At 40.4% G+C, this 12,776-nt stretch overlaps 1 protein-coding gene across 1 annotated transcript in view; it reads right to left on the bottom strand.

Moving 5' to 3' along the window:
- Window positions 1-12,776, bottom strand: part of MGAT5B (alpha-1,6-mannosylglycoprotein 6-beta-N-acetylglucosaminyltransferase B) — a 230,759-nt gene that overhangs the window by 59,398 nt on the left and 158,585 nt on the right. Inside the window, exons 4-6 of the mRNA XM_069752113.1 lie at window positions 9,533-9,680; window positions 6,808-6,917; window positions 3,611-3,684 (exon numbers count right to left, since the gene is read on the bottom strand). Of these exons, the coding sequence (XP_069608214.1) occupies window positions 3,611-3,684; window positions 6,808-6,917; window positions 9,533-9,680 (332 nt within the window). The remainder of the gene's footprint in view (window positions 1-3,610; window positions 3,685-6,807; window positions 6,918-9,532; window positions 9,681-12,776) is intronic.

The following is a 12,776-nucleotide window of genomic DNA, read 5'->3' as shown; positions in this document are numbered from 1 at the left end:
TACCCAGATAATTTTGTGTTTTCCATGAAAACTCGAACTTTTATTAATCGAATGAGTTGCCAAATGAATTAAAAATCTAGTCCAGACATTGACAAGGTTCGAAAAAAAGATTTTTATTTGAAATAATAACTTTCTCCTTCAAACTTTGCTTTCGTCAAAGAATGCTCCCTTTGCAGCAATTACAGCATTGCAGACCGTTGGCATTCTAGCAGTTAATTTGCTGAGGTAATCTGGAGAAATTTCACCCCATGCTTCCAGTAGCCCCTCCCACAAGTTGGTTTGGCTTGATGGGTACTTTCTGCGTACCATACGGTCAAGCTGCTCCCACAACAGCTCAATGGGGTTGAGATCTGGTGACTGCGCTGGCCACTCCATTACAGATAGAATACCAGCTGCCTGCTTCTTCCCTAAATAGTTCTTACATTATTTGGAGGTGTGCTTTAGGTCATTGTCCTGTTGTAGGATGAAATTGGCTCCAATCAAGCGCTGTCCACAGGGTATCGCATGGCGTTGCAAAATGGAGTGATAGCATTCCTTATTCAAAATCCCTTTTACCTTGTACAAATCTCCCACTTTACCAGCACCAAAGCAAACCCCGACTATCACATTGCCTCCACCATGCTTGACAGATGGCATCAGGAATTCTTCCAGCATCTGTTCAGTTGTTCTGCATCTCGCAAATGTTTTTCTGTGTGATCCAAACACCTCAAACTTGGATTCGTTTGTCCATAACACTTTTTTTCCCAATCTTCCTCTGTCTAATGTCTGTGTTCTTTTGTCCATATTAATCTTTTCCTTTTATTAGCCAGTCTCAGATAAGGCTTTTTCTTTGCCACTCTGCCCTGAAGGCCAGCATCCCGGAGTCATCTCTTCACTGTAGACGTTGACACTGGCTTTTTGCATGTACTATTTAATGAGGCTGCCAGTTGAGGACCTGTGAGGTGTCGATTTCTCAAACTACAGACTCTAATGTACTTGTCTTGTTGCTCAGTTGTGCAGCGGGGCCTCCCACTTCTCTTTCTACTCTGGTTAGAGCCTGTTTGTGCTCTCCTCTGAAGGGAGTAGTACACACCGTTGTAGGAAATCTTCAGTTTCTTGGCAATTTCTCGCCTTCATTTCTAAGAACAAGAATAGACTGTCGAGTTTCACATGAAAGTTCTTTTTTTCTGGCCATTTTGAGAGTTTAATGGAACAAACAAATATAATGCTCCAGATTCTCAACTAGCTCAAAGGAAGGTCAAGTTTATAGCTTCTCTAATCAGCCAAACTGTTTTCAGCTGTGCTAACATACTTGCACAAGGGTTTTCATGGGTATTCTAACCATCCATTAACCTTCTAACACAGTTAGCAAACACAAAGTACCATAAGAACACTGGAGGGATGGTTGTTGGAAATGGGCCTCTATACAACTATGAAGATATTTAATTACAAAACAGACGTTTGAAGCTAGAATAATCATTTACCACATTAACAATGTATAGAGTGTATTTCTGAATCACTTAATGTTAGCTTCATTGGAAAAAACTGTACTTTCAAAAATAAGGAAATTTATAAGTGACCCTAAACTTTTGCACGGTATTGTATATAGGGTAACAAATTTTGAAAAGGCATGATACAGGTGTTTCTCACAAAATTAGAATATCATCAAATATCAAGCAAAGTTAATTTATTTCAGCTCTTCAATACAAAAAGTGAAACTCATATTATATAACGTCATTGCAAACAGTGTGATCTATTTCAAGTATTTATTTCTGTCAATGTTGATGATTATGGCTTACAGCCAATGAAAACCCAAAAGTCATTATCTCAGTAAATTAGTATAATTACCAAAAACACCTGCAAAGGCTTCCTAAGCGTTGAAAAAGGTCCATTAGTCTGGTTCAGTAGGCTCCACAATCATGGGAAAGACTGCTGACTTGACAGATGTCCAGAAGGCAGTCATTGACACACTCCACAAGGAGGGTAAGCCACAAAAGGTCATTGCTAAAGAAGCTGACTGTTCACAGAGTGCTGTATCAACAAGCATATTAATGGAAAGTTGAGTGGAAGGAAAAAGTGTAGTAGAAAAAGTTGCACAAGCAACTGGGATAACTGCAGCCTTGAAAGGATTGTTATGCAACCCCTTTCTCATGTACAGCACCATGGAATTAACGGTGCTATATAAATAAATAATAATAATAATAATAATAATAATAATGAAAAGGCCATTCAAAAATTTTGGGGAAATTCACAAGGAGTGGACTGCTACTGGAGTCATTGCTTCAAGAGCCACTACACAGACAGGTATCCAGGACATGAGCTACAAGTGTCGCATTCCTTGTGTCAAGCCACTCATGACCAATAGGCAATGCCTCTTACCTGGGCCAAGGAGAAAAAGAACTGGACTGTTGCTCAGTGGTTCAAGGTGTTGTTTTCAGAAGAAAGTAAATTTTGCATTTTATTTGGAAATTAAGGTCCCAGAGTCTGGAGGAAGAGTGGAGACACACACAATCCAAGCTGCTTGAGGTCTAGTGTGAAGTTTCCACAATCAGTGATGGTTTGGGGAGCCATGTCATCTGCTGGTGTAGGTCCACAGTGTTTCATCGAGACCAAAGTCAGCGCAGCCATCTACCAAGAAATTGTTGAGCACTTCATGCTTCCCTCTGCCGACAAGCTTTTTGGAGATGAAAATTTCATTCTCCAGCAGGACTTGGCACCTGTCCACACTGACAAAAGTAACCAATACCTGGTTTAAAAATAACAGTATCACTGTGCTTGATTGGCCAGCAAACTCATCTGACCATAACCCCATAAAGAATCTATGGGATATTGTTAAGAGGAAGATGAGAGACACCAGACCCAAAAATGCAGATGATCTAAAGGCTGCTATCAAAGCAACCTGGGCTTCCATAACACCTCAGCAGTGCCACAGGCTGATCGTCTCCATGCCACGCTGCATTGATGCAGTAATTGATGAAAAAGGGAGCTCCAACCAAGTATTGAGTGCATTTACTGAGCATACATTTCAGTAGGCCAACATTTTGGATGTTAAAATCATTTTTCATGCTGGTGATATCGAGTATTCTAATTTACTGAGATAATGACTTTTGGGTTTTCATTGGCTGTAAGCCATAATCATCAACATTAGCAGAAATAAACATTTGAAATAGATCACTCTGTTTGTAATGACTATATATGAGTTTCACTTTTTGTATTGAAGAACTGAAATAAATTAACTTTTTCATGATATTCTAATTTTTTGAGAAGCTCCTATAGTGATCGTTCGTGGTCATAAAAAAATGTGAAAACGGACACTTATTTGTGCTATTTTTCTCACAAATATCACCTAATATCAGCAAAAAAAAGAAAATATGAAAATACATTTAGGACCCACGGATCACTAAAAAAAATGCAAACATTTTTTAAATATCCCGCAAAAAATTACAACTCTGTAAAATAATGCATGTACAAAAAAAAAAAAAAAAACAAACAAGAAAATGTGCCTGGTCAAGAATGGAGGTAAATGATCTGTCTTGAGCTGGTTAAATATATATTAAATATGACAGTGCAGAAATACAGGGGATTTATTTATAATATTGTTATTAATGACATGTATGTTTAATACACTTACCTCTACTTTTCCAGAGCAGTCTGGGAATCGGGGGTCCCTTGGGATTTCACACATATCCCTCTGACCTTCAATAACTAAAGTACATATTACGAACTCAATGTGGCAAAGAAAATAAAAAGCTAGTACAAAAAAAGTCACTAAATAAATGCACAAGTAGCAACATTGACCCCTTTTCAAGAAGACACATTAACAGACACGCACATCACTATAGTACATGACATATTACTTTAGAACAGTGACCTCGAAACTAAGGCTCTCCAGTTGTCGAGAGACAGGACATGCTGGGAGTTGTAGCTGTTCAACGCTGGAGAGTCATAGTTGATAGACTACTGCCATGAGCAGATTCTTCTAGGCTATGCTATCATCCCTTTCAGCCTGCCTGCCTCCTTCCATTTTATAAACTACAGGTTACAGATTTTAATGTTTTAGTGAATGTTAGTGTAGTATAAGAGAGGAGTCAAGCATTTTGATAGTATCTTTTTTTAAAAGAGAACCCGACAGTTGATACATGCTGCCTGATCCACTGGCAGCACGTATCAGGCATGGGCTGCATGATATCAGAGAGAAACATGCTATGTTTTATATTGGCAATTTGCATGAATTTCAGATTGTTATGAAGGGTGATCAGATGAATTGCAAAATCATTCCTTAGCATGAAAGTTAACTTAGTCAGAAAAATCCAATTTCCTCCGAATTTCAGCCCTGCCACAAAATGACCTGATTACATATTTTCAGTGATCTTTACATTAGCTCAGGAGAAAATATTAGAGAGGACAAGCCAAGTGATACTGTCATGCTGATTGAATTATAATAGCAAACTGGTTGATTAAAATGTAGCTGGAGCAAGAAATCATTATCTTATTCTGTTAATTACGGTTAAGTCCAAGAAAACAAATGCAGTCATCAATGCTTTGCGTCAGAAGGGCTTTACAGGAAAGGATGTTGTTGCATTTAATATTCCTAAATCAATCATTTATCAGATCTTCAAGAACTTCAAAGAGAGAGGTTCAAATGCTCTGAAGTTTCAGGATGCCCAAGAAAGTCCAGCAAGGGCCAGAATTTATCCTAAAGACTTGGTTACAGGATCGGTTCAACAACAGCAGAGATCTTGCTCAAGAATGGTAGCAGGAATCGGTGCATCTGAAGGAAAATTGAGTCAAATACTTTTGGAAGTTTGCTTGGGGTCAATAAGGGCAGCCAGCCAAAAACACTTTTCTCCAAGAAGAACATCACGAACAGACTGACATTCTGCAGGGGATTGGACTCCAGAGGACTGGGGTAAAGTTATTGTTAGGACTGGCGGAACGCACCAAGACAGATGGTATAGATGCGTTCGCAGTCCGGGGTCCACCGTGCAGGTGAAAACCTGCTGCTAGCAATTAGCAGACTATATAGCGGTACACTAGAGTATACACGCGTGGGTTAACCTCACCCAGCGTGAAAGAAGCAATCCTGTTAAGGCACAGGACTGCTGTACCGCACCTAAAGCGCGAGCAAGTAGTCAGCGAACTCAACCCCAACTGGGATTGAAGTCCGATTAGACCCTTGCTGGCGCAACACTGCAACTGGGTGTGAAATGAAACAGAAGAGCATGCAGTGCCGCACTGATGAACGCCACTAACCACCCAGGCTTAGGTAAGGAAAGCACAGAGGAAGTGCACGGCGCCGTACTGGCGGTCACAGCAACTGGACGCTATAATGTGTGACTAGTGCTGTAGGATAAGTCGGGCGCTAGGTAGCAGCCATACACCTTCCGCGAACAGTCATACTATAGGGTAGGGGTATCCAAGGACGACTTGCACTCACAACATACACACATTAGCAATTGTTTGACAATACTAGCGCATGGCCGTGCGGTCATGCGCAGTTTATATAGCAGCAGCACAGGAAGTGGCCACAGCACTTTTGCCCTTCTAGGACCTGCCAAGAGGACCAATGGAATGTGCTGCAGAGCCTGAGCACATGACCCTCGATCTCCAACGGGAGACCTTACGCTGGGCATGCTCAGTACGTGCAGACAAGGACTTAGTCCCAGAGAAGTCTGCTCGCTGCTGACCAGCACAGACTTTAATAGCAGAGACTGGAGAAGCAGCAGTAACTCTCAGAACAGAGTGAGAATGAGCAAGACGCTGGGACCGACGTCCTTGCTGAGCAGACTCCACTGCAGCTGGACAAGAATGGGAGACCGCAGCGGAGGTGGCTCGAGATTCCCCCTGTGCAGAAGCGGGAACTCGACCCCTAACAGTTATTTTCTCCAATGAAGATTTTTTGCGACATCTGGAACAATGATTTTCTAGAGAAGAAAAGCCGAGTCCTGTGTCAGGTCAACGGTTAGGCATCCTCAGACCGTTCATGTATGGGGTTGCTTTTCATCCAGGATAAAGGGCTCACTCACAACAACTGCCATGAATAAAGAATGGGATCTAACCCTCCTCCAAGCGCAACTTCTCTCACCGATCCAGGAGCGATTTGGTGTTGAGCAATGCTTTTTCCAGCATATTGGATGACGATGTCACAATTCAAAAGAGATAACTAAATGGCTCGGTGAGCAAAACATTGACATTTTGTATCCATGATCAGAAAAATTACCAGTTCTCAATAACATTGAGGACCTTCGCTTAATCCTAAAAAGGTGTGTGGACAAATATGCCAGGGCGAATTGCAGAAGTGTTGAAAACTAAGAGTCAAGACTAGACATATTGAGTCTTTGCATAAACTTGATGTACTAGTCAGTAAAAGTTTAAAAACTTGTGAAATGCTGTACTTCAGCAACCATAAAAATGTGTGGTTAAAAGATCCAAAAACACTGAAGCAGCAAACTTTGTAAATAACAAAATTTGTGTCTCAAAACTTTTGGCAGTGACTGATCAGAGATTGCAAACCTAATGGTGCAAATAGTAAAATTTGTTAGTCAACCTACATAAGCACATGGAACGTCAGAGTCAAACATACCTGGCTGACATCATGCAGCCAATGCCTGATACGTGCTGCCCGTGGATTGGGCAGCGTGTATCAGTGGACAGGTTCACTTTATATAAAAGTGAGTAAGTTTACAAATACGCCTTTAGTTATGGGTCTAATTTCCTAATGACATCACATTTGGCCTCATAAAAAGTGCAAAAGTCTTCAGATACTTTATACTTTAGCAGTTCTGTTTAGAGACACATATGGCTGGTATGGCTGGCACTCTTCCTCACCTTTTCCTCTCAGGAGGCTGTTCCGCAAGATCTGATCAACTTTGACTGCGATGTCAGACACATTCTGAGCAATTGCCTGAATCTTCTCCATCAGACCCACTGACTGCACACTGCAAGACACATATACACATTGCCAACGACAGGCGGTCATGTTATTTTATTATCTGTCAGTTATTTTCTCATAATGATTTTGTTGGAAACGTGTCTTGTATTTCTGTCCAAAAGTCTTGCCATAGTTAACAATTATTAGCAAAAGTCCTCAAAATCTCATTTTGTCTGACGACAATTTATAGTAAATCCATAATGTTTTATGAATGTTGGGTAAGATAATTGAGCCAGGAATATGCCGTTAGATCATAATGTAAAATCAGGATTTTCAAGAGATTTAACAATTACATAGACGGCCAAATCTGATGTGACTTGTCCAATCCAATCTATATTTCAATAATGAAATAATGCCACATATTCCAGGCCCAGTAATACAATATGAAGATCACAGCCCCATGCTGGCAGTAGAGTAACTTACTGGTTATTATCTATTGCAGTGGAAAATCAAATGTGCGAACAAGGTGGTTAAACTACGGTATGTGGAGACTCAAATTACAGTGAAAGGTGGCCACAAAACCAATTATGGCATGAGCTATTTGAACTATTATTCTGCCCCAACATTGTAGGCCAGATGCTTTATCCAAAGGCCTGCTTGTAGGTATGTGCTTCTTGTGCCAAACTGAAAATTCTCCACCAGAGCTTCAGAGAAACATGAACGGAGGTATCACTTATGCGTTGCTGAGATGGAATATCCTTAGGATAAAAACATTTATTGGAGCAGGTTAAAAGTCTACGCGTTTCGAGGTCACGCAGGACCTCTTCATCAGGACAAACCATTCATGAAGAGGTCCTGCGTGACCTCAAAATGCGTAGACTTTTAACCTGTTCCTATAGATGTTTTTATCCTAAGGATATTCCATCTCAGCAGCGCATAAGTGATACCTCCGATCGTGTTTCTCTGATTCCTGTGGTCATCCTCTCGACCGGTATCTGGGTAGCAGCTGTTACATGCCGTTTGTGTTTTGCTATTAACAACTTAGCAGGGTGAGTGTATCTCCCCTTTTTCCTGACACCCCTTTGTCATTGGATAAGACCCTATTGGCTTTTTCTTTCCCAGTTTTTTCGTATTTCCACCAGAGCTTGTAGTTTTAAGAAATTTTCACACACTGTGATAGACAGTCTGGGGAGCAAATCTGCTAGGATCCACAGGAAAGTCCGCAACGGAAGATCCCAAAAAATGATGCAGACCTTGCTGCAGGTTTCTCTTTCATTAAAAAGAAAATACCATTGTTGGTGATTCCTTTGGTCCTACCAGAGCTTCCATGTCAGTCCTAGTGCATTCTGGCCTCCCGAGGTGACGTTCCATTCTAGAGCTTCCATGTCAGTCTCAGTGCATTCTGGCCTCCCGAGGTGATGTTCCATTCTATTCTACAGCCTCTGATTGTCACTGAGATCGGCATGGAAGACCTGTTATGACCAGAGGAATCAATAGCAGGGGTGAATATCTTCTTTTTTCATTTTTACATATTTTTAAGTCCTCACTTGCAGATTTTGCTGCTGGCATGCAGTGGATCCACAACAAGCTGGATTAACAATTTTGCTGCAGGATTAAGTAACATGAGCGGGTATTGGGAATATCAGCAATTAAAATGTAACAAATACACAGGCAAAATTAACATACTGCGGACTGAAAAAATGTGCAAAGCAAGTCAATTTTTGGCCTAAAAATAAAAGCAGTGTGTTGATGAGATTAAAAAAAATCTAATCCACTCTGCTGTTATTATATTCTAAAAATCCAGATGGAAAATACGCAGAATATCATTTACATCTGAACATACCATTAAAGGAAATCTATCAGCAGGTTTTTATATAATCCAAGAGCAGCATAATATAGTCTCAGAGAGCTTGATTCCAGCAATGTGTCTCTTATTAGGCTTCTTGTTGTAGTTTCAATAAAATCAATGTTATATTAGCTGGAGATTATCACTATATAACTAAGTATCTCATGCCTCCAAGTCAACTGCTCTATATAACCCCATCCCCACCACTGATTAGTAGATTTCAGTCAATGCACAGTGTACACAGAAAGCTGCCAATCAGTGGTGTGGCCAGTTTAATAGTCTATAAGGCTCAGCATTCTGAGTTCTGCTTGACCTGCAGCTGATAAAACTGTGATTGTATATAATGACAGCATACAGGCCAGCAAGTGACACATCGCTGAAATCAGAGTTTCAGTCCCTTCATCAAGCTGCTCTTAGATTACATAGCAAAAACCTGCTGACACGTTTCCTTTAAGATATTTCAATCAAAAGTTTTCTACATGATACATAAAACTCTTGCCTTCTTGAAGTTTACATTCAACCATGTCGTACATCAATTTAATATTAAGTTAGGCTATCCATGCAGCACCCAGGATACTTTGCTGCTATGCTCTGAAATGTAATATACTAGAGATTGGAAAGGAACTGTCAGGAATATTTCAGAAGCAACGAGCACAAACCTTGACATGATGTCATATTCTGTTCCCAGACTTCTGTAGAGAACTGACAATTTCTCATCAAAATTATCCTCCTCCGCTTTCCCTTCACAGACATGGTGTGATTGGTTATACTGCATGACTTGTAGAGCTTGTGCTGATTGAATAGAGGCTGAATTGAAGAAGAACCTAGTAACCTACCTGTCCAAAGTGAAGTGTGCGGTGTCCTCTGTCCTTCGAGATTCACTGATATTTTCCAATCTGGCTAGGATGTCCATTCTCCTCACCAGGGTCTCCAGTATCTCATTCATTCTGCGAAGAGCTCCTCGAGATTCTCCCAGTCCTAGTACTGAAAACAAAGTGACACATTAACTTTACTGAACTTGTGCTTATTGCCAAAGTACTTATTTCATTTTCACCATTGTGTCCAAAATAGTACAAGAGCCAAATCTAAAGCGGTTACTAAAGCAAAGATTGTGATATTTAAGAATCTGATTTATGCAATACCAAGAGTCCTGCAAGTTACTGTGCTACTAAACCTTCGTAACCATGTGATCCTTAAGAAAATCTGTCATATTAATTAAAGTGAAACACAAACACAAAATCTCTGTCTAGTATTTCATCAGAATTAAAAATAAAATACAGTCAATAATACACCCTAATTATTACTGGAGCCCCAGCTTTACTAAAAGCTTTAATGAGGAGATCGGGGTCATATGCAAGAGTTGCTATGAGTCCCCCAGGATGCGCAAAGAAGCATATTGAGGCCATGGGAGTGAATTGCAGTCACAGGCTTAGCTGTGATTACAATGCAGAATAAAAGTGAATGTTAGTCTTGGACAAGCTATTTGTCCAAGGCAGATTTAGGAAAACTTGCCATGGGCTTTTATTTTTTAAATGGACTACAGGAAGGTAGAGGGAAGGTCCGTTTCCTCCCCGGCCCATGTTTTCCATGTGGCCTACGGCCACAGGTTCTTTAGTAAAAAAACCCCTGCAGCAGAGGGTTGGGTGTGTCAGTGTGGATTGTGCAAGGTGCAGAGCAGACGACTCTGCAAAAGCTCAGCCTGTGTGAGGAAAGACAGAACCAGACAGAGGGAACTCCTTGCACCCCGCAGCATAATACTCTGGCGCGGTCGCGCTCGGCAACCAGACGCATTTATAGACTGTCTTGTTTCCGGAGGTTACCATTTGTTTTGTTTGTAAGTTTTGGACATTAAAACTACGTTTACTTTGAACTTTCTTGGGTTACTGCCTCATCACTGCACAGTGAGGACAACGCTGTACTACATTATATATAATTTCATCAACTAGGCAGCTACCACCTTACAAGCACATTAATCCAAAGTGATCATACAATATGCAACCTTTATTTTCTCTCTATATATCTATCTATCTATCTAATATCTATCTATCTAATATCTATCCATCTATCCCATATTTATCTATCTATTTATCTTTCTAATATCTATCTATCTATCTAAATTGAACACGTCACCAATTTTCTTAGTACATATAAATCTAACAATGCAATTGACATAAAATTCTCACCAGGTGTCTGAAACAACCAATCCAATCCACACAATCAAATAAATCAAACCATAAATGTCTATAAACTAAGTTATGCGTAATGAGAAATGACAGAGGGAAAATGTACTGAACACATGAAGCAAAAGAGGTGTAAAAAGTCATGGGAAATCATGACACCGACTGCAATCTATCAGTAATTAGAAAGTAATCCTGCCACTTAGTAAAAATAATATCAGCTGGTTCAACTAATATTGTACTATTTGTGTATTTTTTATCTCTATCTGCCCCTCTGTGCATCACGCTTTACACAGCTGAATGGGCGGTCATATTCTTATCAGCTAAAACTACAGTTACCAGCATGAACACCCAATCCTTACACTATGGCTGGTCCAAATAACTAAAGCAATTGTTACCATCCACCTCTCGTGTCTCCACTTTTCCTCATAGTCTGTAAGCTTGCGAGCAGGGCCCTCATTCCTCTTGGTATCTGTTTTGAACTGTATTTCTGTTATGCTGTAATGTCTATTGTCTGTACAAGTCCCCTCTATAATTTGTAAAGCGCTGCGGAATATGTTGGCGCTATATAAATAAAAATTATTATTATTATTATCACATTATTTCTCTTCAGTGCTGCATACCCCTTGCTCCCTCTCCTGAGTGCTCCTTACTAGCCTCATCTTTCTGAGTTTTTATGAAGCGTAAGGCTATGTGCACACGATGCGGATTTTGCTGCGGATCCGCAGCGTTTCCGCAGCTGTGGGTCCGCAGCAGTTTCCCATGAGTTTACATTACAAAGTAAACCTATGGGAAACAAAAAACGCTGTGCCCATGCTGTGGAAAAAAATACACGGAAATGCAGCAGTTTACATTCCGCAGCATGTCAATTCTTTCTGCGGATTCCGCAGCGGTTTTACACCTGCTCCATAATAGAAAACCACAGGTGTAAAACCGCAGTGAAATCCGCACAAAAACCACGGTAAATCTGCGGTAAATCCGCAATAAATCTGCAGCAAAAACGCAGAGGACCATTCTACGTGTGCACATACCCTTATAATTCACCTTACGCTCCTGTGCATTCTATTCTCCAGTACAATGCCTTGCCTAACTGATTTTATCTGTCATCTACATCAGTATAAGCTGCCTGCTTTTTTGCACATCATTGTTAGCTAGTTTCTTTTAGAACTCAGCTCTCCCATGCTTCTCCATGACAGAGCATGTAATTACTCGCCAGCGCACTCGCCAGCTGAACTGTGTTTGCTGCTTGCTGCTGTCAGATTAGTAATGTGAAAATGCAAATGATGCTCCGCTGATGCACATTGCAGCAGAGGATTATCTTCTGCCATACGCATCATCAGAGCATCATTTGCAGTTTTACATAACTGATCTCTTTGAGCTCTGACAGAGACCATCTAATAATGATATAAAAACACACACAGCTATACTAATGTAGATAGCAAAAAATGAAATTGGCCAGGTGGGGTAATGTACAGGAGCAGACAGTGCACAGAGATGGTAAACATACAGTACATTCTGTCAATGCTGGAAGCAGACCAAAGCTGTGTAAATGGAGAATGGACGGTATTCATAGAGGGGTTATATGTTCAAAATGGACCAGATTTAAAAATGAGTTAAATTGGCACAAATTAATACATTTATTATATGACCTCATTGGGATTTTGGAAACAGCCTTTTAATCAAGATCTGTAGTAAGAGTTTTATTAAACTCCATGTACTCAGAGATAATTTTGGAGTCAGTGGAAACCTGATGGACCTCTATGGAAGCTTATTACAGCTGAGCTACAATACATGAGCCCCAATAGTTGGTCTAGTTTGGAATAGTTGAAAGCACAAGAAGAATAGACCATGGTGAGTACAGCGTCTGCCAATGTCAAGTGCTATCAAGTGACATTATGTAGAG

The sequence above is a fragment of the Ranitomeya imitator genome, chromosome 2 (genome assembly GCF_032444005.1).
Source record: "Ranitomeya imitator isolate aRanImi1 chromosome 2, aRanImi1.pri, whole genome shotgun sequence".
NCBI lineage: Eukaryota > Metazoa > Chordata > Amphibia > Anura > Dendrobatidae > Ranitomeya > Ranitomeya imitator.
The sequence above is the reverse complement of the archived record's forward strand: the minus strand, read 5'-3'. Positions and strand labels throughout refer to the sequence as shown.